Source organism: Taudactylus pleione, unplaced genomic scaffold (assembly GCF_031769625.1).
Source record: "Taudactylus pleione unplaced genomic scaffold, aTauple2 ptg000025l, whole genome shotgun sequence".
NCBI lineage: Eukaryota > Metazoa > Chordata > Amphibia > Anura > Myobatrachidae > Taudactylus > Taudactylus pleione.
The window spans coordinates 1,000,001-1,026,956 of NW_028284427.1; the positions used below are offsets into that span (position 1 = coordinate 1,000,001).

The 26,956-nt window shown below is 48.8% G+C and overlaps 1 protein-coding gene across 2 annotated transcripts in view; it reads left to right on the forward strand.

Moving 5' to 3' along the window:
* ANKHD1 (ankyrin repeat and KH domain containing 1) overlaps nucleotides 1-26,956 on the forward strand; it is a 396,742-nt gene that overhangs the window by 182,437 nt on the left and 187,349 nt on the right. For both annotated transcript variants that reach the window (XM_088451243.1, XM_088451245.1), the window contains exons 10-13: nucleotides 5,039-5,148; nucleotides 10,532-10,619; nucleotides 17,810-17,937; nucleotides 25,429-25,572. In XM_088451243.1, coding sequence (XP_088307369.1) covers nucleotides 5,039-5,148; nucleotides 10,532-10,619; nucleotides 17,810-17,937; nucleotides 25,429-25,572 — 470 coding nt within the window. The remainder of the gene's footprint in view (nucleotides 1-5,038; nucleotides 5,149-10,531; nucleotides 10,620-17,809; nucleotides 17,938-25,428; nucleotides 25,573-26,956) is intronic.

A 26,956-nucleotide genomic window follows, 5' to 3' on the forward strand; every position in this document is an offset into this window, starting at 1 on the left:
CTGGTTATCCTAAAACCACCTGACAAGAAGGCGCACGCTTCAACTGAAGCGCGCTACCCGGAAGTGACACCATATCTCCCAAGGGGGTAGGTGTTTCAGTGACACGCAGCTTTAATGTTATCTCTCCTCTGGACCCACAGCACGTCAACCTTTGTGTCAGTTGCTTTACGGCCCTACAGTAGACTACCTCTGCTGCTGTATCCAGTCAGGAACCAGCTTGGGCATTCAGATTAACAGAGGTAATGTCGCAGTTTGTAAACCGAATGGAAGCTCCAGTGCCCCTGTCCCTACCGCGGAGGCTCAGCTGCCTATGGCGGAGCCACCTTGAATGCAGATATTTTCTCAGTTGGTCCAGGGACTAGCTCAGGTGTTAGCATCTTTTCAGCAGATGCTAGATAAATATAGGGCTCCCAGACACAGGCCTGCTGCACGCAAGAGCTTGACTCTTCTGTCTGGGGGAGCATTGGACTCTAAAGTATCCTCAGATGGGGAAGCGAGTTCTTTTATTACCTCAGACATTGAAACGGCTTCAGTCTTTAGAGGAGGCTATGTTCCCAGTAGATGTAGAGGCTCTTATTAGAGCAGTAAAGGTTATTCTCTTAGAGAGCAGCTTCCTAGATCCAAAGTACCTGTCTATAAAAGACAGAAGAAGGCAGTAATTGAATTTCCTTCTTCAGCACAGCTGGAGGACCTTTTAACGGAGGTATAGTCTCACCCCAATAGACTCTTTCAGATGTCTAAACACATTGCTACCTTTTATCCTCTCCCAGCAGTGGACAGCGCTAAGTGGGAATCTCATCCCTGTGGACGCTTCTATTACTTGCCTTATTAAGTTGCCCCTCCTTCCTATCCCTAACACTGCATCTCTCAAGGATCCTACGGAAAGGAAGCTGGAAAATTTCCTGGTCCATTTATAGCAATGCGGGTGATCTGGCTAGTGCAGCCCTGGCATCGGCTTGAGTGGCTAAAGCTGTCTGCCGCTGGGCAAATGCTTTAGAGGACGTGCTCACTTCGTGCACTCATAGTGCTGACCTCGTTTCTTTGGTGTGCCATGTTAGGGAGGCTGCTTCCTATCTTTTCGAAGTGTCCATTGATTCAGGCATTTTAACGTCTAGGCTTCTGCTATAGCAGCCAGAAGAGCTCTCTGGTTGCACACCTGGAAGGCAAACTCCGAATTCAATAAGGCCCTGGAAGACCTTCCTTATTCTGGAGACATTCTGATCGGACTGGAATTAGATAAGATAGTGGCCACTCTGGCAGCGTCTACTTTCTTACTGTCAGTTGCCATTCCCAGACCTAGAACTTCAGTCTCTCGTTCCTTTCGTCCACAGGGCAAAGCCAAAGGTCAGCCATTTCCCAGAATCCAAGGTTTATTAACCAAGAGCACCAAACCCAGAGGAAAGCAACCCTGGTCTACTAGACTTTCGTCTGCCATGCCAGCGGACCTCCTCCGGGGGAACGCTGGTAGGTAGGTCGGCTTCTTCGCTTTTCGTCAGTGTGGATGCAAACCACGACAGACTTTTGGTTCAGAGGCATTGAGTCTCAAGGCTATGCTCTTACATTTCGGCTATTTGCTCTCTCCCGGCCTCAGAAGTCAATACCCCTGTTCCCCCTTCGAGAGGGTTAGGCTTTTCTGGTACAAAAGCTGGACGGCTGTTTTCGACCCATTCTCAAATTAAAGTACCAGAACACGTTCCTCTTGATTCTCAAATTCTGCATGGAGTCCTTGAGGTCCATCATTCTAGCCTTGGAGTCGGGGTACTTTATGGCATCGTTGGATATCTAGGATGCCTATTTGCATATCCCCATAAGAGCCAGTTACCAACACTTCCTCATGTTTGCAGTACAAACCAGCCATCAGTTTCAGGCGTTACCATTTGGTCTGTCCTTGTTCCCCTGTGTGTTCATGAAGGTCATGGTAGCACATCTTCGCCGCAGGGGCAACAGAATCTTACTCTAACTGGACGACTTTCTTCTCCTGGCCCAGTCTCCGACAGTTCTGAGATCACATCCATCTGACTGTGGAGCTTCTACAGTCACATGGATGAATAATCAATTGGCGGAAATCCACTCTAACTCCGTCCAGGAAAAGCTCCACTTGGGAGCCTTATTGAATTTTAGAGCTCGAAGAGTCTTCCTCCCTCTGGACAAGATCTTGACCTTACAAGCAAGAATCCGCACCTTTCTGGCCCAGCTTCGGGTGTCCATACACTTGTGCATGCAGATTCTGGGGTCTCTAGTCTCAACATTCGACGAGGTGGAGTACGATTAATTCCACTCCCGGCCTTCTTAAAGGGGTCATTCTGAAACGATTGATCACGTTTTTGCCCGGATCTCAAGGCACAGACTTATTCTTTCCCGGGAGGAGCATCTCTCACTACTGTGGTGGCTCAAGAGCTCATATCTGGACAAGGGCCGCCCCTTTTGGATCCAGGACTAAGTTTTACGACCGATGCAAGCCTTCGGGGGAGGGGGGCGGTAACCTGTCATCTAACTTTCTAATGTCATTGGACGCGTTGAGAGACGGCTCTCCATCAACATCCTGGAACTTCGTACCGTATACAGGCCTCTGTCAGGCACAGCACCTCCTTCAAGGACGTCCGGTAAAGATACAGTTGGACAAATAAACTGTGGTGGCTTACATAAACCACCAGGGCAGCACTCTCAGCTAAGGAGCCATGCAGGAAGTCAGGCGATTTCCCCATTGGGAAATCTTCCAGCACTGTCTGCAGTCTTCATCCCAGGTGTTCAGAATTAGGAAGCGGACTTCCTAAGCAGTCAGGACTTTCATGAAGGCGAGTGGGCACTGCATCCAGACGTATTCCACTACTAGTCCGCTGTTGGGGTCTGCCGGACATAGACATGATGACGTTTTGTCACAATCCGCTACCAAGATACTGCTCCCGCACCAGGAATTCAGAAGCTCTCTTGGTAGATGAAGTTCCTTGGAACTTCCTTCTGATTTACATTTTACCTACGATCTCAATGATTCCTCAAGTACTCCGCAAGTTCAAGCTGGGTGAAACCTTGATCCTGGTGGTGCCGGGTGGGCCTCTGCGTGTGTGGTATGCAGATGTGCTGGGCCTCTCCATAGACACATCACTGCGTCCTCCTCTGCGGCCGGTTCTTCTGTCTCAAGGTCTGTGTTTCCATCCGGATCTGACCCGTCTCACTTTGACGGGGTGGCTCTTGAGACATCTGTCCTAAGGGCGAAAAGATTCTCCAGGAGGTAGAAAATGTTTAATGTCAGGGAAGCGCTTTGTGTATATATTAAGATTGTGCATAAACTACAGTGGTATGTAAATGTAGTGCTGGGTAATTAACATGGTAAGAACAATATTTGTTAAAACAAATAAAAATTAATTAGAATATATATGTTTTCTCCAGGAGGGTCATATGGACCATGCTGCAGGCTAGGAAGCGTTTTTTGGCACTTATCAATCACCGGGTTTAGCGTACCTATTTTTCTTGGTGTATGACTAGGGGTTTTAACCCCAGGTCTTTCTGCCTATTCCGTATGCTTTCCTTTCTGCAGACAAGTCTGGATTCAGGCCTCCGGCTCTTGTCCTTGGAGCCCCATGTTTCGGCCTTGTCCGTTGTCTTCCAGAGGTAGATAACACTGCTCCCAGATGTGCGTACCTTTTTTCCAGGAACTTCTCAATGTTCAGCCACCATTTGTCTCTCCCTGGGACCTGTCCCTGGTTCTTCGAGCTCTCCTATCAACTTACTTTGAACTGTTAAAGACTGTTGAATTACGCTCGATTACTTGGAAAACTGTGTTTCTTTTAGCCATTGCGTTGGCCCGGAGGGTGTCTGATTTGAGCGCCCTATCATGTCGCTCCCTGTTCCTTATTTTCCATTCAGACAGGGCTGTGCTGCGGACTCACCAGGGTTACTTTCCCAAGGTGGTTTCACGCTTCCACATAAATCAAGAAATTGTGGTACCTGCTTTCCAGACTTCAGATTCTTCTCAGCCACAAGCTTAGTTGAATGTGGTAAGGGCTCTTCGGTTTTATGTCAAAAGGATCAGAAATATTTGCAAGTCGGCCGGCTGCTAAACAGACCTTGGCCCGCTGGCTCTGCTTCATCATTTGCCAGGCTTACTCCTTATCGAACCTTCCTACCCCTGCCTCCTTGACGTTCTGTGTTCACTCCTGCTCAGGAGCGTCCCTGTCCATAAGGGACAGCTTTGGGACGTTCCAGTATCATCCTTGTGCTCCCTAGTAAAGGAAAAAGAAAAGGAGACTTATCTTAGACTACCTGTTAAGTCTCCTTCGACTTCATAGGGGACACAGGACGCCCACCCTGACGCACCTTACTTTCTGGGTGTGTTTTTCCTTGGTGACCTGTCCCGCTGTACTTTCCATGGTTTTTATGGTTCTGTGTGTGTCGGACTTGCTTCTGCTCCCCTGAGCTTGCAAACTAAACTGCGGTCCAAGTGGCTGGGGGCAGGGTATAGAGGCGAGGGAGCCTGGGCTTGTGGGTATTTTCATTTAACTATTTGGTGCCCAGACTCTCCTCTCCAGGCTATACCCAGTGTCATCCCTGTGCCCCTTATATTGCTTACCTGTTAAGTCTTTCTTCGACTTCATAAGTCTCATTTTTTTTCTTGTGTTGGAGTATAAGAATGTGTCATTGGAAGGAAAAAAGAGCAGCACTTCCATATATGCACTAGATTTTAAGTTCTCTCTTTATTTTTAAATTATACGATCAGTGCTAAGCTGGATACACATTATGGGATTGTCTACCAGGCCAACAGGACGGTGCGATGGAACAATAAATTGCTCTATCTGTACACACTGGAATCGCAATGCTGCACCTCCTTTTTGTTTTATTTTCATGAAGAAGGATGCAGCCACCTGCGACAGCTGTGTACTTACTCTATAGATTCAGCACCACAAAGTTGTTGTTCGTTTTTTTTTGTTTTTTTTACATGTTCTATATTATCAACATGTTTACATGTTCAAGGTCTAAAGGTTTTTGTGCGTTAATTTTGATTTGCATTGTGAAGGCCTTAATTTTTCTCTTTGTGTTGAAGGAGCAAATGTGCATGCTACGACTGCTACAGGAGACACTGCTTTAACATATGCTTGTGAAAATGGTCACACAGATGTAGCTGAAGTGTTGCTGCAGGCTGGTGCTGATCTGGTAAGGGTTTTATGTATTTTAATTTCTAAACTATACATTATTAAATATCCTTTACAAGCAACAAATACAGCTCAAACTGCTGTTTTGCACCTAGTTTTACTTCTGCCACATCTCAAGGTCCATGCCTGTTTCTTGGTCTATGAACTGTCTCATGAAAATGTATTTGTTTCTAGAAATTTTTTCTTGTGGAAGTTGGTGAAACATTGCTCAAAGTTTAATGTGAAGCTGGGAACACACTACACGAAATTGCAGGCAACGGGACCCTGCATGTGGCAAGTGCATACACACTCTCTGATGCCAGGTTGGATGGGGGGGAAGGGAGCTACGTGTCATGCTGCATTCTGTGCAGTAGGGCCAACTGGATATGTCGCTAGCGACCCATGGGTGAGCGCATCTCATGGGTAAACCGTAGACTGTAGGAGAAGATCCCGACAGGGCAGGTAAGTACCCTCCCCCCCCCCCCCCTTTTACCCTCCCTTAGTGGTGCCTAACCTTAATCTCCCCCCGGGGGTGCCTAACCCAAACCCCCCCTTACTGCACCCTGAACCTAACCCTCTTGTGGGGGTTCCTAACCCTTACCCCTAGTGGTGCCTAACCCCCTCCCCCCCTTCCCAGAAAAAAAAAAAATAACCCTCCCCCACGTGGTTAGCGCTAACGGCGCCCCGGACTTGCCTCGTTCAGGCTGGCGCCCTTCAGTGTTCCGGCATCGGGATTAAGATAGACGTTGGTATATCGACGCCTATCTTAAGTCCCTAGTCAGGATTTTGTCGGTATTGAGATCAGTGGCATCGCGGCAGCCGGTCTTATAACTACATCCCATACAAGATATGACGCTCCGATGAGCCAACATATCAGATCCTGGGTACACATCAGAACGATGTAATGAACAACGAGACAATCCCTCATTCCATCCTTCATTAACATGCATGGAGCCGCGAGCGATATAGTCAGGTTCAATGTGCAACACATCGAACTTGATGACATTATATGTAATGTTCCTGCTAGACTGGGGGCAGGGTACTGATGTGCGGGCAGGGACTCTCTGCGTGTGCTCCTGAAAAGGGGGCATGGCCGACCGGGAAGCGGGTTTGTCCTTGTGACACGCCTCCAAAGTTTCCAGCTCTTAGAGGTGCTATTCTTCCCCCAAGCTCTCCAGTCACTGTGCATGCGCGCGGCCTCCATTCACACGCCGCCGTTTGATAACCACAACTTTTCCCACCCTCGGGACACTGCTCCCCGGGGAAGGCACAGGGCAGGCTGCTTTAGAGGGGCACTGCTATAAGGGCAGAGTGCATTTTGCCGCTTTAAAATCGGGCAGGGCGCGGCGCCCCGCTAAAACAGCCTACCGGTAACAATACATATGTGACCACAGGATCGCTCATATTGTGCATACACACTGCAAGATATGTCGTTACTATTTGGCCTAATTTAACGAGATCGTCTGTGTTTACCCAGCTTTACACGTCATTGAACTTTTCAGCTCTTCTCTGACATTACTGCATAGTATAGCTAAAAGTATCTTTTAAGTTAATCTTTGGAGTGAGGGAACATTGGAACTGTCTCTTCTTTTGTCAGTTTTGTGTTTGGAAAGCATGCTTCCTTTTTTGTATCACAATCAAGCCAACAAACTACTAGGGAATATATGGGCTCTTATGTCTTTTGGTTGCTAGTTTACATAATGAAGCCCAAGGATGGCAATCATTCTACTTCCATATTGCCCAAGAGAAACATTGGACCACCATTAGTTACATATTTCATCGCAACAGCTGATCTCTGTGACAGACCCCTCTGTAGATTTCAGCCACCCTATTAGTGGTGATAAATAAAAGGTACTAGTCCCAAGTTTTGCCTCAGTTTCTCCACAATGCTTAACTTATAAGCAAAATATACACAAGGCCCGCTGCCTGTTACTCAGTGAAGTTCTGTGCTTGCATATCTGGGCAATATACCATGTATTTTGGTCTGTCCACAGTATTGGGTCCAGCAAATCCGTTTCCAGCCCTTGTGGTATTTAGCAATAAGTTGGAAACTCTGAGAGATATATATATATATATATATATATATATATATATATATATATATATATTATGTAAAAAAATGAACAAAGGGGGTGCACTCACCAGTCTTCTAAAATGAGTTTTTATTTCATCTTTTTAAAAAAAATTTGACAGCATCATAGTAAAGCTCCGACGTTTCGGTCCTAGCCATGGACCTTTGTCAAGGTACAATTCCAAGTAGTACTTTGCATCAATATATACCTGAGTCCAATTAAGAGACTCCTCCCTCACAATCATGTGAGTACAAACAATACAAACATATAGAGACATGAAGACATAATTTGTAATTGTGCAATAATACCAATCAAAGACTAACTAAAAAATGAAAAGTAATGAAAAAAAAAAAAAAAACATGTTAACAGACACATATATAAAAACAAACCTTACAGGTATAATCGAGCTGCATCCCCCGCTAGCGTGCGTGTCAATTCCCCAAACTTCCTGCCAAGTGGAGCGCAAGTCGGTACCATTTCCTGTCAAGTGGCACGCAAGCTAATACAGCAGTCATGACAACCGCTGTTAAGGCTTCCTGCACTTCATCCGTCGATGCTAGCGCCCGGATCAATCAAATCACAAAGTAATATACAAGAACACTAGGGACCCGGTGACGCAGACAAACAAGTATACGTCACCATATAACCCATTAATTTAAATGAAGATGTAACTAACAGAGTTTTCATATATTGACTCATCAAGCTAATATCAATCGGGCAGTCGACATGCACGTCCATCAAAAAGACGCAGCCTGTAAGCAAACCAATGATAAACACCTCCTCATAGATAATATAATGATAGGACAATGTCTATCCATCTGGATTGAATTACATATGCCTAAATTATAATGTATACAAAAACATGGTTTGTCAACATGTGTGTCGACATTTTAAAAAAAAATTCAATTATAAACAACCAAATTTAGACACATTAAATAATTAAAAATAAATAACAAATAAACAAACTCCATAGGAAACCCACATTGCCACAACACTCGAAAAAACAAAAAATAAAAAATCCGCCGTTTGGAGATAGTATCGGTTTTTACCGTCGATTTATCGATGATATTATTTTGATCTGGAAGGATTCTGAGGATTCTTTATTGAAAATGTTGGAATGTCTTAATCACCTAGATTCGCCAATACGATTTACCATGACTTATGATAGTGTCAAAATTAATTTTTTGGACATTACTATTTTTGTCACTGATGCTGGCTATGGCTACAAACTCTATAGGAAACCCACCGACCGTAATACGCTTTTAAACTACAAAAGTCATCATCCAGTTGCTCTTAAGAGAAATTTGCCAATTTCACAATTCTTACGAGTTTTTCGGAACAATTCTGATCCTGAGATGGCAGATGTCCAGATCGGTGAGATGCGACAACGTTTCCTTGAAAGAGGATATAACTTGAAAAATTTGAATATGTTTACAAAAGGCCAAAAAGATTTTTTGTGAAGGTTATAATGCGAAAAAGCGATCTAAAATTGAGGATCCTTTTGTAATTACTACAACATTTGACTCTGCTGGTTCGATTGTCCGTAATGCAGTGGTTAAGCACTGGGATATTATTGCTACAGATCCTGTTTTAAAAAATTGTATACCTAAACGACCATTGATGAGCTTCAAGCGTGGCCAGAATTTAAAGGACAGACTAATGCGTCCTGATAGAACAAAGGCTGTGGCTGTTCAAACTTGGATGAACCAAGTGAAGCCAGGATGCTTTCGATGCGTAAATTGTATTACATGCAGGAGTATGATGGTGGGTCAATTTTTTCATCACCCACACACAGGTACCAAGATCTACATTCGACATCGAGTCACCTGTACCTCCGACCATGTGGTTTACTACTTGGTGTGCCCGTGCTCTCTGGTCTATGTTGGCAAGACGATACGTCCACTTCGTGAGAGGATGGCTAACCATCGATCCTCTATTAGAGCCGCGCTTGTTAATGGTTCTTCTGATAAACCTGTAGCAAGACATTTCCTTGAAACACAGCATGCTTTAGCAACATTGAGATGCATGATTATCGATTGGGTGCCTCCACCCAAGAGAGGAGGCGATCGGGCCAAACTCTTGCTCCAGAGAGAAGCGATGTGGATACATAAATTGGATACGGTCCACCCTCGCGGCCTTAATGAAGCTATACACCTTGGGATGTTTTTGGATTAAAGTATTTTTGGATCTCAAGTGGGGGTGCATCATCAAATTTTGTAATGATACAATTTTTTTGATTTTTTATTTTTTGTTTTTTCGAGTGTTGTGGCAATGTGGGTTTCCTATGGAGTTTGTTTATTTGTTATTTATTTTTAATTATTTAATGTGTCTAAATTTGGTTGTTTATAATTGAAATTTTTAAAAAAAATGTCGACACACATGTTGACAAACCATGTTTTTGTATACATTATAATTTAGGCATATGTAATTCAATCCAGATGGATAGACATTGTCCTATCATTATATTATCTATGAGGAGGTGTTTATCATTGGTTTGCTTACAGGCTGCGTCTTTTTGATGGACGTGCATGTCGACTGCCCGATTGATATTAGCTTGATGAGTCAATATATGAAAACTCTGTTAGTTACATCTTCATTTAAATTAATGGGTTATATGGTGACGTATACTTGTTTGTCTGCGTCACCGGGTCCCTAGTGTTCTTGTATATTACTTTGTGATTTGATTGATCCGGGCGCTAGCATCGACGGATGAAGTGCAGGAAGCCTTAACAGCGGTTGTCATGACTGCTGTATTAGCTTGCGTGCCACTTGACAGGAAATGGTACCGACTTGCGCTCCACTTGGCAGGAAGTTTGGGAATTGACACGCACGCTAGCGGGGGATGCAGCTCGATTATACCTGTAAGGTTTGTTTTTATATATGTGTCTGTTAACATGTTTTTTTTTTTTTCATTACTTTTCATTTTTTAGTTAGTCTTTGATTGGTATTATTGCACAATTACAAATGATGTCTTCATGTCTCTATATGTTTGTATTGTTTGTACTCACATGATTGTGAGGGAGGAGTCTCTTAATTGGACTCAGGTATATATTGATGCAAAGTACTACTTGGAATTGTACCTTGACAAAGGTCCATGGCTAGGACCGAAACGTCGGAGCTTTACTATGATGCTGTAAAAATGTTTTTAAAAAGATGAAATAAAAACTCATTTTAGAAGACTGGTGAGTGCACCCCCTTTGTTCATTTTTTGTATGCAGGGATACAGGTGATCCCTTTTGGGTGGCTACCCCAGCAATTGGATTTTCAGACGTGAGTGTGGACTAATACTGGACTTATATATATCTCTCTAATTATTTTTGTGATATCCTGCAGGAGCATGAATCAGAAGGCGGTAGAACACCCCTAATGAAAGCTGCACGAGCTGGTCACCTCTGCACTATTCAGTTTCTCATTCGAAAAGGTAAATTGCTAATAAAATGTAGCTCTATATCCTTTTTACAGGAGGCGGGAATTAGATGCTCCTAAATTTTAAAGTTGTGTTGAACAACTTTGACGCCCTTCTTCTTTTGTTTAATATTATGCTTGCCATTGATTTGTAAAGCACTTGATTTGCCATTGATTTGTAATGTTGAGCTCTGATTGACAGTGGGAATATCAAGAATACATTAAACAGGGACATACAGGGTTGACAAAGTTAATGTATATTTGAAAACAATTGGTAATATAATGAGAGATTGGTGCAGTAGCGTGTACCAGTATGAGAAGTGTAAAATGTAATTTAGAGATGGGCTTACTGTGTATGTTAAGAGTTGAGACTGGAGAACAGGCTCAGCAAGATGTGGTAGGGTAGGTGGGTAGCAATAGAAGTCTCATAGATGTGAGAGGTGGCTATCATAGATGTGGTAAGCGGCAGGTCAGTAATAGATCCAAAAGATCATGAAGGAGAATGAGGTTTGAGATATATGAAGGGGTGGCGGTGGTGCAATCTGTGTAGATGAGGATGAATGATTTAATTGAATTCTGATTGCTATGGGGAGTGCTTCAGTGATTGAGTGATTAAGCTCAGTTTTGCCTTCACATTTTGGATGATTTCTGAGAGAAGGTTGTTTCCGAAGTTAAGTTGGCAGATGTTGAGAGAATTGATACATTTTGCTTTAAACTTGGGTTATAAATGGTGTTTTCTAGCAATTTTTTGAAAATAGATGTCTGGGAAAGAGGCTGCATGTACTGTAAGGAGATTTAGATTTGGAGATTGTATAAGTGAGTTAATAGAAGAGATTGCACATCCCACCCAACTTATCATGCACTCCTCAATGTCATAGTACAGAGTCTAGCATAAGGAGATAATCGGGGAAAAATAGCTGACACCGCAGATGACAAAAATAAATTAATGTTTAAGTACAGATCTAATAACCAAAACCAAGACCGTGAACCAAAGGAATAGGCAATAAATGTGTTTATTTTTTGCTGTAATTATAGTTTCTACTTCAGGGTCCATAGGGTATCCACAGGATACCTTGGGGTATAGGTGTGACGTCAGTCGCAGGGCACCAAAGAGTTAAGCTTTCAGCCTCCCAGGATGCACTAGGTCCCCCTCCTATACCCCGCCCCCGGGCCAAGGCACCTCAGTTTAGTTTGGTGCCCGGCCGGAGTCGGGTGCACCTGTTGGAGTGGGGGCTAGAAGAGCCCCTGAAGCTTATTCTTCATGCAGCTGTGGCTGCACATCTGGATGAACAGCATGGACAGTCAGTCCTGACGTCCATGCTGTCTTCCCTACACCCCGCCGGTACCAGAACGCCGGTACTGATCCGGGGATGCTGGTGGGCGTCTGGGGTCACAGCTAGCGGTGACCCCAGATGCTCCGGACCATGGCCGGATTCAAGGGGGACAGAGGTAAGCAGCGGGGTCCCGCGGTGGGTCCCCGCTGATCACATGGTCCTAAGTCCCCAGGCAGGGGGCTCCCTGGGGACTGGCTGCAGCGTGGAGCCAGGCGACCAACCTGCGCTTCCACTACCCCCTGGGACAGCGGACCGCAGCAGAGCGGTAGCGCTGCGGCGTCCCAGGGGTTAAATGCATGCCAGGGGAGCGCGCCTTCCCTGTCTCACAGCCGGCGCCTCCCCCGCTGCACACAGCCCTCTCTGCATGCTGCCGACTGGTCCTGTGGCAGCGCTCCTCCCCCAGGCCAGCCTCCTCTCTGCTCCTCGGCGGCCATCTTCTCCAGAACGCATGGTGAACGCTGCTGGAAGCGCTGGACGGAAGCATCGTGGTCTGGGTCCCCCCGCATACCTCTCCTCCGCTGTGGTCAGGTCTGTGTATGCAGCGCTGTGTCCTACCAGGCCCTGTGTCTGTGTAGTTGAGTGATCAGCGCTGTTAGTGCAGGAATTGTTATTTCTCTGCATTGTATGTGACTGTGCTAGCGCTGCTGCCTGTAACTTTTCTTCTCTAAACTGTCAGCTTTATTACTGTCCCTGTTCTTCTGCTAAAGCCCTTGCGGTGCGGTGCTGCGCTGCAGGGTGGTCTCTCGCCTATTTAATACTTAATTGGTGAGAGAGGTCACATACGTGGTGCCATCATGTCTGAAAGTGATTTTCCCCTCCGGCTACAGTGTACCACGTGCAAAGTACCGTTAGCGGAGGGGGAGGGTAGCGCGGAGGGCCTTTGCCGGCAGTGTTTGTCCATGGCGCGGCCTATTACGGTTACAGCACCGGTACAGGAGCCGCCCTGGGCTTGTTTCGCTCAGGCGTTAACAGCTTTAGTGGGCCAGTTAGCTCCGCAGCCCGCGTTTACTCCGATGGGTTTGTCCCAGCAGTCTGTGGTGTCGTCACCCATGCAGGGGTTCCCACGACAATTGGTGGTACCCCACAGTCTCCCTATTTCCCCGCTCCCGGGTTCTCAGGAGCCAGCGTGGGTTAACTCCCTGACGAGTTCTGTACAGCACTTGTCGGATGTGTTGCATGGGGAGTCTGTGATGCGGCCTCATAAAAGGCCAGTGGCGTCTCTGTCCGCTCCTTATGAGGATGACGAAGGGACGTCTGATGATGGGGAGATTCTTGATCCTTACGATCAGGAACCTCTCCATACTAAGGACGTTGATGCTAAGTCCAAAGTATATATTCCTGGACTTATTCGGGCGGTCCGCACAGCCTTGGTGATTGAGGACGAAGTTCCCCCAGCGGCTAAATCTAAGTATGCCTTTTTCAAAGATGTGAAGGGCGATGCCACAGTCTTTCCTCTTTCGGGTCAGTTGGTGGACCATTTAGAGGAGGCGTGGAAACAACCTGGCAAAAGATACCAGCCGCAGAGACGCCTGGCGGTGGCTTATCCGTTCGCGGATAATTATTTTGCTAAGTGGGAATCCCCTCCACAGGTGGATTCTCACGTGACCCGTCTTGTCCGTAGTGCCACATTGCCGATGCCATCCATGTCCTCCCTTAAGGATGATACGGACCGCAAGGTAGAAATCTGCCTGAAGTCCGCTTATTCCCTTGCAGGGGGGGCAGCACGGCCGGCTATGGCCATTTGCTGGGTTGCCAGAGCGATGGAGCGCTGGGCGGATTCATTAGAGGCTTCTTTTGAATCCGACTGTCCGGCCGATCAGGCGGAGTTGATTGGCAATCTCCGTGATTCGGCCACCTACATCAACGAGGCGGCTCTAGACATTAGTACTCTGGTGTCTAGAATTTCTTCAGCAGCGGTAGCTGCTCGTCGCACCTTGTGGCTGCGATCCTGGAAGGCGGACGCAGATTCCAAGAAAGGTCTGGAAGCGTTGCCGTTTACCGGAGAAGTTCTCTTCGGTCCGGATCTGGATAAGATTGTGGCCACGCTGGCGGCAGCCAAATCTGCTTGTCTCCCGTCTGCCGCTGCTCCTTCTGGTTCGGGACCATCGTCCTTTCGGTCATCTAGGGCCCAGGGCAGGCCCAAACCACAGTCGTTTCCTCGACAGGCTGGCCCTAAGAAATCGGTCAAGCCCCGGAAGCAGGCATGGAGTACCAGACGTCCGGCCCCCAAGCCAGATGACAAGCCTGCGGCCTGACGGTCCAGGCCTCCCTTTGGGGGATCCCAGGGTGGGAGGCCGCCTGCTACAGTTCGCCCAGTGTTGGTCGACCACTACGACAGACACTTGGGTTCTGGAGGTGGTTTCCCACGGATACGCCCTCTCCTTCCGGCACAGACCCCCGGCTCGCTTCTTCACCACGGGTCTCCCATCAGACCGGAACAAGGCTACGGAGCTGCGGAAGGTATTGCACACTATGCTCCAGGCTGGAGTTATAGTGGCGGTTCCATTCTCCCAGAGGGGCCAGGGTTTCTATTCAAATCTATTTTTGGTACAGAAACCCAATGGGTCATATCGTCCGATTCTCAACCTCAAAGCACTCAACAAGTCTTTGCGGGTCCCGAAGTTTCGGATGGAGACCCTACGGTCCATCATTCTGGCGCTGGAACCTGGGGACTACTTGGTGTCATTGGACATACAGGACGCTTACCTGCATGTCCCTATTCTTTGGCGCCATCAACAGTTCCTCAGGTTTGCAATCCGCAGCGACCACTTCCAGTTTCGGGCGTTACCTTTTGGCCTGGCAACAGCACCACGTGTTTTCACCAAGGTGATGGCGGTCATGGCGGTCATGGCGGCTTCTCTGCGGCTGCAGGGAGTCCGCATGTTGCCGTATTTGGACGACCTGTTATTGGTGGCAGGATCTCCAGAGCTCCTGTTACGCCACTTGGACCTGACCATTGCACTGCTGCAACGGCACGGCTGGCTAATCAACTGGCAGAAGTCCACTCTAATCCCGTCTCGGAGGATTCTGCATCTTGGAGCCTTATTGGACTCGGGACAGCAAAGGATCTTCGTGACGGAGGACAAGATCTCTGCTTTACAGTCAAGGGTGCGCAGTTGCCTGCACAACCGCCGGGTGTCCTTACACTCGGCGATGAGGTTACTGGGCTCCATGGTGTCGGTGTTCGACATGGTGGAATACGCCCAGTTTCACTCCAGACCTCTGCAGCACCTGATCCTGTCCAAGTGGAACGGGCTGACTCAGTCTTTGAAGTCCCAGACGATTGTGCTCACCCAGGAGGTTCGCCTGTCCCTTGCGTGGTGGTTACAGACGACCCACCTCAACAAGGGACGTCCGTTCTGGGTTCCAAATTGGGTCCTGTTGACAACGGACGCCAGTCTTCGGGGCTGGGGAGCAGTTTCGGGTCCACACTTGTTCCAGGGCAGGTGGACGCCGACAGAAGCGGAGCTTCCAATAAATATCTTGGAACTCCGTGCGGTCTTCAATGCTCTCCAGCAGGCACAGCGGTTTCTCCAGGGTCGCCCGGTGCAGGTCCAGTCGGACAACGCTACCACCGTGGCCTACATAAACAGGCAAGGAGGAACTCGCAGTCGGGCGGCTCTCGTAGAGGTCTCTCGGATCCTGGTTTGGGCGGAGCGCAATCTTCCGGCCATATCAGCGGTCTTCATCCCGGGAGTGCTAAATTGGGAGGCGGACTTTCTAAGTCGCCAGGACGTTCATCCGGGGGAATGGTCCCTGCACCCGGACGTTTTTCAACTACTGGTGGACAGGTGGGGTCTTCCAGAAATCGACCTCATGGCGTCCCGGCACAACAACAAGTTGCCGGTGTACGGGTCTCGCACAAGAGACGAAGGGGCGTCTCTGGTGGATGCTCTGTCCGTCCGGTGGACGTTCCGGTTCGCATACCTGTTCGCACTGGTTCACAGACCTTCAGGGTCTGTCTGTGGACAGTCCTCTGCGGTTGCTGCTACGTCCGGACCTTCTGTCACAGGGTCCTTGTCTTCACCCGGACCTGACTCGGCTGTCTTTGACGGCGTGGCTGTTGAGACGGCCATGCTGAGGTCCCGGGGGTTTTCCAGCTCTGTGGTGCGTACCATGTTACGAGCTCGGAAACCGTCTTCCGCGAGGATATACCATCGCGTGTGGCATACGTTCTTCCAGTGGTGTCGACCGAGAGGTTATGCACCGCGGGAGTTTCGTCTGTCTCGGATTCTCGCCTTCCTGCAAGCGGGACTAGATCATGGGCTTCGCCTTGCTTCTTTGAAGGTACAGGTTTCGGCCCTATCTGTCTGGTTTCACCGTAGGATTGCTACAATCCCGGATGTGCGCACCTTTATGCAGGGTGTTCTCCGCATTCAGCCGCCCTTTGTTCCACCTGTGGCGCCTTGGGATTTGGCTGTGGTCCTGAGGGCTCTCCAAGGACCGCCGTTTGAACCACTGGGCTCAGTGGATCTTAAATGGCTAACAGCTAAGACTGTTTTCCTTCTGGCCATTGCTTCGGCCAGACGTGTTTCTGAGTTAGGGGCTCTTTCTTGTAGACCCCCTTTCTTGGTTTTTTATGGGAACAGGGCAGTGCTCCGCACTCGGCCTGAGTTTCTTCCCAAAGTTGTTTCCCAGTTTCATGTTAACGAGGAAATAGTTGTTCCGGCCTTTAACTCACCGGGTCTTTCCGTGGGTGAGGCCTCTTTGGATGTTGTGCGGGCCTTAAGGACTTATGTTGACCGCACTTCTTCGTTTAGGAAGTCGGACGCTTTGTTTGTCCTCTATGGCTTCCGTAAAAAGGGTTGGCCTGCTTCAAAGCAAACTTTGGCAGCCTGGATCCGTATGGCTATTTCTGAAGCTTATCTTCATGAAGGCCTACCGGTCCCTCCTTCTCTGAAGGCTCATTCCACTAGGTCTGTGGGTCCTTCGTGGGCAGCTCGACGTGGTGCCTCGGCAGTTCAGATCTGCAAGGCTGCTACGTGGTCTTCTGTCCATACCTTCGTGAGGTATTACAGGTTTGACACCTTCGCCTCTCAGGATGCTTCCTTCGGGCGGCGGATTCTCCTTTCTGCACAGGAGCGTCCCCACCCTTAAAGGATACTGCTTTGGGACATCCCCAAGGTATCCTGTGGATACCCTATGGACCCTGAAGTAGAAAATATGAGATATGGTAAGAACTTACCCTTGTTATCTCTATTTCTACGAAGTCCATAGGGTTCCACAGGACTCCCGCCCTGTCGCACCTGTGCTGTAGATGGGCTTTGCTCTGGTCACCGGTTTTTCCGTCTCCCTCTGGTGAGAATGTGATTCTTGTATGTGTCCAGATCTTTGTTCTCTCTCTTCCTTCTCCTCCTCCGGCCTATGGCTTGGTAACTAACTGAGGTGCCTTGGCCCGGGGGCGGGGTATAGGAGGGGGACCTAGTGCATCCTGGGAGGCTGAAAGCTTAACTCTTTGGTGCCCTGCGACTGACGTCACACCTATACCCCAAGGTATCCTGTGGAACCCTATGGACTTCGTAGAAATAGAGATAACAAGGGTAAGTTCTTACCATATCTCATATTTTTATTTAGCTAGCAGACAGTATACAAAGTTATCCTGCTTGATATCCTTTACGGAAAGAAAATAAAACCGCCTTAGGACACACATGCTTTGCGGAAATGGGTAAAACATATAAAAATGTACATTTTCTTTAAAATCATACTCAAGGAATTGTAAAAAATGTTTTATACATATTAACATGTGATGATATAAAGAAACAGGCAGTGATAGACAAATTAGACATTGTTCAAAATAAACCTGCCATTTAATTTAAGATATTGCAGTCAGTCATTTATTCTTTACTTTTTTTTTTTTTGTTTTTTTAAAAAGGCGCCAACATAAACAGAGCTACAGCCAATAACGATCACACTGTGGTGTCCCTCGCATGTGCTGGAGGACATCTTGCTGTTGTTGAGCAGCTTTTGGCACATGGAGCAGATCCAACCTATAGACTCAAGGTAATTTTCTCAATGCATTCATTGAAATGGAATCAGTATGACATTTGATTCCTGGCAGCTCCTGGCCGACAAAAGCAGAGTTCCCCGTTGCCTAAACCTAAGTTCCCCCCCGGGAGTGCCTAACCCTCCCTCCCCCTAGCCTAACCCTCCCGGGGGGTGCCTAGCCGTAAGTACCCTCCGGGTGCCCTAAACCTCCCCAATTGCGGCTGTCCTCTCGCAGCGTCGGGGAAATGTCAAGCGTCTACATCTAGATGCCCGGCATTTCACCCTCGCCGGGATATGACAGTCAGGAAGCCAGCTGTTGAATAGAGTCAGTTTCTTGAAGGTTTTTATTTTTTTTGTAATGACCTGTGGTTTGTGATATTTGAAAACTATGTACAGTGAGTTTGGTGGATTTTTCGGGAAAAATATGCCTTACCACGTGACTATTTTCAGGGCTGCCCAGAGCAACCCAGATTTCTTTCAGTCATGTCTCCTGTTCTCGTTACCCGTTGGATCTCTGCTAGATTTAATTTTGTAAGACATATGATAGAATGTTGCATAATGACCTGCCATACTACATAAATTTCCTGAAATTACATTCTGCCTTTCGATACATCCAGTTTAAGCAATTCCTAACCCCTCCCACCAGAACACTCTAAAGCTGCCCCCACACACAGCGATCTGCAAATGATGAGCCGATGTGTACGATTTAACTTGAAACTCTCCCCGGCAGCTCTGCACACGATCTGCACAGGATTTGGTGTCCAATCTTCAAACGATCTCTCCTGCAACCAGACTTTCTTCGTCAGGGTCCATAGGGGGTCCACAGGGTTGACCTTGGGGTATAGCTGGATCTGATCCACAGGCACCACGCAGTTAAAGCTTTGCTGCTCCCAGAATGCACTTGGGTCCGTCCTCCTCTATACCCCGCCCCCGAGCCACAGGCACCTCAGTTTTAGTTGGTACCCGGCCGGAGTCGGGTCACCCTGGGCAGTGGGGCTGCATAAGCAGCCCCTAAGCTTTATTTTTATTTTTAAAAGAAGATTTTATTTATTTATTTTTACTATCTTCAAAGCAGCAGCATCAGACTGTCCATCTAGACGTCCACGCTGCCGCTCCAACAGCCCCGCTGGCGCTGCAACGCCAGTACTGATCTGGGGATCGCAGCCGGACCCCGGAGTCAGTACTAGCATGGCTCCGGGACCTCCCACTGACTGCTGGGGACAGACTGGCGGCGCTAGTGGCGGCGGGCTCCCCCTGCAACAGGAATACCCCGCGTGACCGCTGGACCACCAGGGTGTAAGGTCCGGAAGGGAACCGGCATCCCTGGGGGTTAATTACTAGCCAGGGGAGGCAGGCTTCCCTGGTTTAGCGGCTCCTCCCCTAAGCCCAGCGCGCTTTCTCTCATGCGTGCTGGCGTCGCTGGGCTGTTCTCTCTCTCGGCCACTCCTCCTCAGAGCTCTCCGGTGGCCATCTTCTCAGGGCAGCAACGCAGAGCTCCCAGGCGGTATCAAGTGGACCGGTCCCCCTGCGTACCTCTCCCCTGCAAAGGACAGTGTTCGCAGCGCTATAGCCCTCCCAGACACTGAATCTGGGAGGTTGATTGTAGCTGAAGGTGCAGTGAGTATAACTTCCTGCATGGTATGTGACTTTTGCTAGTGCTGCTGTCTGTGCTTATTTCTACTTACTGTCAGCTTATACCTATCCCTTTCCTACTCCTACGGCCCGCGGGTGCGTGGGGGAGGGGTGTTCTTTCTGTGTACCTCACTTATATAGATCTACATATTTGTGAGGTCCGTCACATACTGCGGTGTGCTACTCAGTACCATATTGTGGGCTGTTTGTGTTGCATACTTGGGAGTGCGCAGGTGTTATACGCCTTCCCTCGTTTTGGTGATACTCTTTTATTGCAAAAGTTTTTGTGTCATGTCTGATGAGGAGAATGAGCGCTCTGTGGCTCCTGTGTTGTTTTCCTGCCGGCGCTGTTCGGCAGGGGTTGATGGGGTGGATTTGTCTCAGGACGGTCTGTGCGGACGGTGCCAGCTGGTACCTGGTTCCTCTAAACCCCCGGTGGCGCAGGATCCTCCTTGGGCGATGTTTACACAAGTGCTGGCGTCGATCGCGGACCGGCTTGCGGTCCCTTCTAGGGTGTTGCCCCAGCCTACCATCCCCCGTTCCCCGGGGGTTACGCATCTGGTGCAGTCTCCTCCCGGGTCTCAGACTGTGGGTCCTTATGCGGGATTGCCCGTATACGTGCAGTCTCCCACGGTGATGCAGCAGGCAGTGGTACCCTTTCAGGGGTATCCTTAGACGGTACCCCCTCCCTGGGTAGATGTCCTCTTCAGCTCTGTTCAGAGCCTGGCGGCCTCATCATCGGCTTTTCAGTCAATGTTGCACAGTGGTTTACCCTCAAAGGCGTCCAAGCGACCCGTTCCGGCTTCACTGGCGGCTCAGTTCACGGACGTGTCTTCGGATGACGGAGCGATCCATGAGGACTCTGACTCGGATGCCGGGGCCCAGGAGGTGGAGGCTAAGTCCTCCATTAATGTGCCGGCTTTGGTTAGGGTGGTGCGGGCCATCCTTCATATAGAGGAGGATGCGCCGGCTCCCAGGTCGAAGTACCCTAATTTTAAAAAGGCCAAAGTAGCTTCGACTGTTTTTCCCCTGTCCGACCAGTTGACGGATCAAATGGCGGGGGCCTGGCAGTTGCCCAGCAAGAGATTCCAACCGCAGAAACGGTTGGCTTCCAACGATCCTTTTCCTGAGGCTCATTGCAGGAAATGGGAAACTCCACCTGCCGTGGATTCCCATGTCACACGCTTAATTAAAAGCGCTACGTTGCTTTTGCCGTCTATCTCCTCTCTGAAAGAACCCACGGACAGGAAAGTGGAGGCTTTTTTAAAGTCTATCTACTCTCTCTCTGGGGCTGTGGCCCGTCCGTCCATGGCCATCTCTTGGGTGGCTAAGGCCATCGAGAGCTGGGCCAACGCTTTGGAGGATACCTTTCCGGATATCCAGAGAGCGTTGATAGGACAAATGAGGGATGCGGCTTCCTACATTGGGGAAGCATCGTTGGATGCAAGCTTGCTGACCTCTAGGGTGTCGGCGGGAGCTGTGTCGGCGCGTCGGTCCTTGTGGCTGCGGTCTTGGAGAGCTGACGCAGACTCCAAAAAGGGCCTGGAGGCCTTACCTTTTAATGGAGAGTTGCTTTTTCGTCCAGACTTGGACAAAATAGTGGATACTCTGGCTAAGTCTAAATCAGCCTTCCTCCCTTCGGCTTCTGCGCCTACCAAAGTACGGAGCTCTGCTTTTCGGTCCTTTCGGGTTCAGGGCAAGGCAAAAGGTCCGTCCTTCCCGATGCAGTCGGCGACCAAGGCCGCTTCTAAGCCCAAGAAGCAGGCCTGGAGTGCCAGACACCCTTCTTCCAAGCAGGTGGATAAACCTTCTGCCTGATGGGACGGGCCTCCCTCTGGGGGACCCCCGAGTGGGAGGCCGACTTCTTCAATTTGCCCTTGTGCTGGCACAATACCACCACGGATGCCTGGGTTTGAGAAGTGGTCTCCCAAGGGTACGCCCTGTCTTTACGGCACAGACCGCTCCACCAGTTTTTCTGCACGAGTCCTTCTCAGGACAAGACCAAGGCTTTACAGATTCAGGAGGCTATAGAGTCCTTGCTGAAAGCAGGGGTCATTGTTGCCGTTCCTCAATCACAACGAGGGACGGGGTACTATTCTTCTCTGTTTCTGGTGCAGAAACCCAATGGTTCTCATCGCCCTATCCTCTATTTGAAGTCTCTGAACAAATTCCTCAGAGTTCCCAAATTCAGGATGGAAACGTCATGTTCCATCATTCTGGCGATGGAACCTGGGGATTACATGGTGTCCCTGGATATCCAGGACGCCTACCTCCATGTTCCGATAGCACCTTCGCACCAGCGGTACCTGAGGTTCGCTATCCTGCAGCATCATTATCAGTTTCGGGCGCTACCCTTTGGCCTCTCCACGGCACCGAGGGTATTCACAAAGGTTATGGCAGTCATGGCCGCTCATCTTCGGAACCAGAATGTACGGCTGCTGCCGTATCTGGACGACCTCCTGTTGCTGGCGAGCTCCCCGGAGGTACACTGCTTCAACATCTCCACCTGACGATTGCTTGCCTGCAAGTGCACGGGTGGTTGATAAATTGGAGAAAGTCCTCCCTGATTCCATCACAACGGATGGTTCATTTGGGAGCCCTGCTGGATTCTAGTCGGCAAAGGATCTTCCTGACTCCGGAGAAGGTCCCCTCCCTGCAGCTGCGTATACGCAGTTGCCTGAGCAGTTGCCGCCTGTCGGTCCATTCGGCTGTGAGAGTTCTGGGGTCCATGGTGTCGACATTCGACATGGTGGAATTTGCCCAGTTCCATTCCCGGCCCCTGCAGGGGCTGATTCTATCGGAATGGAACTGGTTAACTCACCAGATCCGCTCTCAGATGCTGGTGTTGTCCCCGGAGGTTCGGCAGTCTTTGGCTTGGTGGCTTCAGACAGCTCATCTGGTCAAGGGCTCCCCTTTTGGATCCCGGACTGGGTCCTGCTCACGACGGATGCCAGTCTCCGGGGTTGGGGGGCAGTGACCGGCTCATTGTCACTTCAGGGTCGTTGGTCTGCGGAAGAAGCTCTTCTCCCCATCAACATCCTGGAACTGCGGGCAGTATACAGGGCCCCGCTCTTCACGGAAGGGCGGTTCAGGTGCAGTCCGACAACGCCACCACGGTGGCATATATCAACCACCAAGGAGGAACTGCGATGGTGGTTGATGTCGGATGTGTCTCGCATCCTTGCTTGGGCGGAGGGCCACATTCCAACGATCTCGGCGGTCTTCATCCCCGGAGTCCTCAATTGGGAGGCGGACTTCCTCAGCCGTCATGACGTGCATCCAGGGGAATGGTCGCTTCACCCAGAGGTGTTTCAGCTACTCGTGGACAGATGGGGGCTGCTGGAGCTGGACTTGATGGCCTCCCGTCACAATCACAAGTTGCCCGTTTACGGGTCAAGGATAAGAGACGCAGGCGCATGTCTGGTGGACGCGCTGTCGGTGAAATGGACGTTTCACCTGGCGTATCTGTTTCCTCCGATATCCCTACTTCCTCGGGTCCTGCGGAAATTCAAGCAGGACAGCGAAACACTCGTGCTGGTGGCTCCGGCGTGGCCCAGACGTCCTTGCTACTCCGATCTAAGGAGCCTCTCCATCGACGCTCCGTACCTTCTTCCTTCGCGTCGGGACCTGTTGTCTCAGGGGCCCGGCCTTTACCCGGACCTGGGTCGGCTGTCTTTGACGGCGTGGCTCTTGAGACAGCCGTCTTGAGGTCTCGGGGTTTCTCCATGTCGGTTATTGGTACCATGCTCAGGGCACGCTAGCCTGCTTCCGCACGGATTTACCACAGGGCGTGGCGCACTTACTTTCAGTGGTGTGAGTCCAGAAGCTATGATCCTCAGGTGTTCCAAGTTTCTAGAATCTTGGAATTTCTTCAATCAGGTTTGGACCTCGGCTTACGCCTTGCCTCTCTGAAGGTTCATGTGTCTGCTTTGTCCGTGTGGTTCCAACGACGGATTGCTACACTGCCAGATGTTCACAACTTTTTCCAAGGTGTTCTCAGGATCCAGCCTCCCTTCGTGCCTCCTGTGGCTCCTTGGGACTTGGCGGTGGTGCTACGGGTCCTGCAGGGTCCTCCTTTTGAGCCTCTTGAGTCAGTGGAACTCAAGTGGCTGACGTTTAAGACCGTTTTTTGCTCCTGGCAATTGCTTCTGCCAGGAGGGTGTCAGAATTGGGGGCGCTTTCCTGTCGCCCTCCTTTTCTGATTTTTCACCAGGACAGAGCGGTGCTCCGCACTCGTCCTGAGTTTTTACCTAAAGTGGTCTCGAAGTGCCACATCAATCAGGAACTTGTTGTGCCAGCTTTTCAGTCACCTGATCTTTCAGCTGGTGAGGCTTCCTTAGATGTGGACCGGACTGCTTCGGTTAGTAAGTCTTATTCATTGTTTGTCCTCTTTGGTTTTCACAAGAGGGGTTGGCCTGCCAACAAGCAAACGTTAGCCCGGTGGCTTTGTTCCGTTATTTGTGAGGCTTATGCACAGGAGGGTTTACCTGTGCCAGCCTCTGTTAAGGCTCATTCCACTCGTTCTGTGGGTCCCTTTTGGGCTGCTAGGCGTGGCGCCTCTGCTATTCAGCTGTGTAAGGCGGCCACTTGGTCTTCAATTCAGACGTTTTTGAGGTTTTATGCGTTTGACACCTTTGCCTCTCAGGATGCATCCTTTGGGCGCCGGGTTCTCCTTTCAGCACAGGAGCGTCCCCGCCCTTAGTTGAACTGCTTTGGGACATCCCCAAGGTCAACCCTGTGGACCCCCTATGGACCCTGAAGTAGAAAACAAGAGATATGGTAAGAACTTACCTTTATCTGTTTCAACGAAGTCCATAGGGTCCACAGGGCACCCGCCCTGACGCATCTGGCTTCATATGGGCTGTGTGGCTGGTCACCGGTTTTCAGTCTCCCATTTCTGTGAGTATGGTTTCTTGTGTGTTCCAGTCTTCCTTCTCTCTGTTTAGTCTCCTCCGGCCTTGGCTGCTTACCAACTGAGGTGCCTGTGGCTCGGGGGCGGGGTATAGAGGAGGACGGACCCAAGTGCATCCTGGGAGCAGCAAAGCTTTAAGTGCGTGGTGCCCGTGGATCCAGATCCAGCTATACCCCAAGGTCAACCCTGTGGACCCTATGGACTTCGTAGAAACAGAGATAACAAAGGTAAGTTCTTACCATATCTCTTGTTTTCACAGTGCATCGTGTCCTAGATTGTCAGATCTGCCCTACTGCACGACCAGCGGGGGCGCGCATCGCGATCGTGAGTGGGGACTCACGACTTACTCTCAATTTGGCCATATTTTACACGATCTGTCATTCAAATGTGTCGGAATCGGCCAGATCAGGTAAAATATTGCTGTGTGTGTGGCCAGCATAAGAGATTTACAGACATTTGAGGCTGGAGGCAGCCCAGCACTCCTGGAGATGCTGGGCTGCCCGAAGAAACTTTCCCACACTGCCGGCTCCTCAGTGACCAGGAGCACAATAATATCACAGTGCAGCACTTTGTTTGCAGGTCATTGAGGATCTGGCATTTTGGTGTCACCCCTTGAAGGATGACACCTGGTGCAGTCCACACACCCCTAGTGATTCCGCTGCCCAAGCAGACATTGGGGGCATAGAGTGGGAGGAGCTTAAACATTGAGATTTAAAGTGCATAAGGTCCTATAAATGCACTTTATTACCCCAGTGTTTGTGTCTCACTGAATTCAGAAAAAAGAGTTAACGTAAGCACAAAAATCTATTTCTTATTAATTTGCTCCACTGTATGCAACAATTAAATCTACATTTCAAACAATTTTAAATTAACTTAAATTAAGAGAAATTGTAACCATAGAAAAAAAATAAATAGGTTTTCTTTCACTAATGAGTAATTATATTTGTTAATTTTTTGTGCAGGATGGTTCCACAATGTTAATAGAAGCTGCAAAGGGTGGTCATACCAATGTTGTTTCCTATCTATTGGATTACCCAAACAATGTTTTAACAGTCCCATCAACTGACCTCTGTCAGATAACACCCCCACCTCATGATCAACTTTCGGTAAGGTGCTTTTATGATTTTATTTTTTTTCCCTCAGTTTTGTAGAGATAAATGTATAATAATCACACTCGTTGTTGTTTTAATAATTTTGTAAAGACCTATGGCACCGTATAAATTTGTAAGGTGCTACAGTAACAAGGATTTACCAGTGTATTTATTATACAGTATGACACGGGTAAGCTCTGATTGGAAAGCAGTCTCATCAAGTGACAATCGGCACTGAAGGATTCTTGTATGTGTGAGAGAGACAAATACATCAAGTCTGATCCTCCTTCACTCTGAGTGGCCCAGATTATTTCATATTGTAATATACAGCTCCTTTTAGTATAAACAAATGTTTCGAGATGTAGTCATGCCACAGGTCACAATCCCGGCACCCCATCCTGAAGGAAGGTAAGTACGGGGCTCACTTAGTGTTAGCTGCTAGGGGGGGGGAGGGTTGGGTTAGGAATATGCAGTCTAGCAGGGTTAGGTTTGGGGGGAGGGAGATTAGAGTTAGGCACCCCTAGGGGGGAGGGTTAGGCACCCACAGGGAGAGGTTAGGGTTAGGCCCTGGGAGGGTTAGGTTTAGGGAGCGGTAAAAGGGGGTTAGGCACCCCTGGGGGATAGTTAGGGCTAGGCAGTAGGGGTGGAGGTTAGGGTTAGGCACCACTAAGGGAGATTGAGGGGGAGGGGGGCAGGGAGGATAGGGTACTTACCTGCCCCAGTTGGGATCTTGATCCTGTTGTGTATCCACTGTCTGTATTTGAACGAGCGGCTAAACAGCTGCCGGCATTTCAATCCCATACCAATCTCTCATGTCTCAAAGTGCGACTTTACAAGGGATATCCGATCCCGGATATTGGGGTCTGTGGAGGCCATCCACGCCCTAACAGTTATTATTCTAGTTAGGATCAGCACATTGTAAACCTATTATTTTTTTTATCTGTATTGGTCCAGTCTGCTATATAGAGCCCAAATAGACAAGTGACAGGGGAGTAAAGTGAGACAGTCACGTCCTTCCTGCCAGTACAGCTTATGCTCTTTTCCCCAAAAATGTATAACCAGGGACACTCACAGAGAAGGTGCCACAACGTATCAGGGACCAGCGCAAATTTAGGATTTTAATGCTTGTAACTGCTCACAAGTCTGGAAGGTGTAAGGTACAGACTATGTTAAGTATAAAGCTGGATAAAAAAAAACAACTTGTGCTTACTGCATAGCAACTATACCTACACTGTGAAGTGCTTCATATCTGTCAAGCTACAAAGACCTTTGCATGTATATGTAGACTATTTGCATTTTAAATTTAACGACCCATAAAATATGTAAATTAAGAAGGTAATGCTTAAATTAACTAAGAGGCCATTAAATCTTATTATTATTGTTTTATATTTCACACATT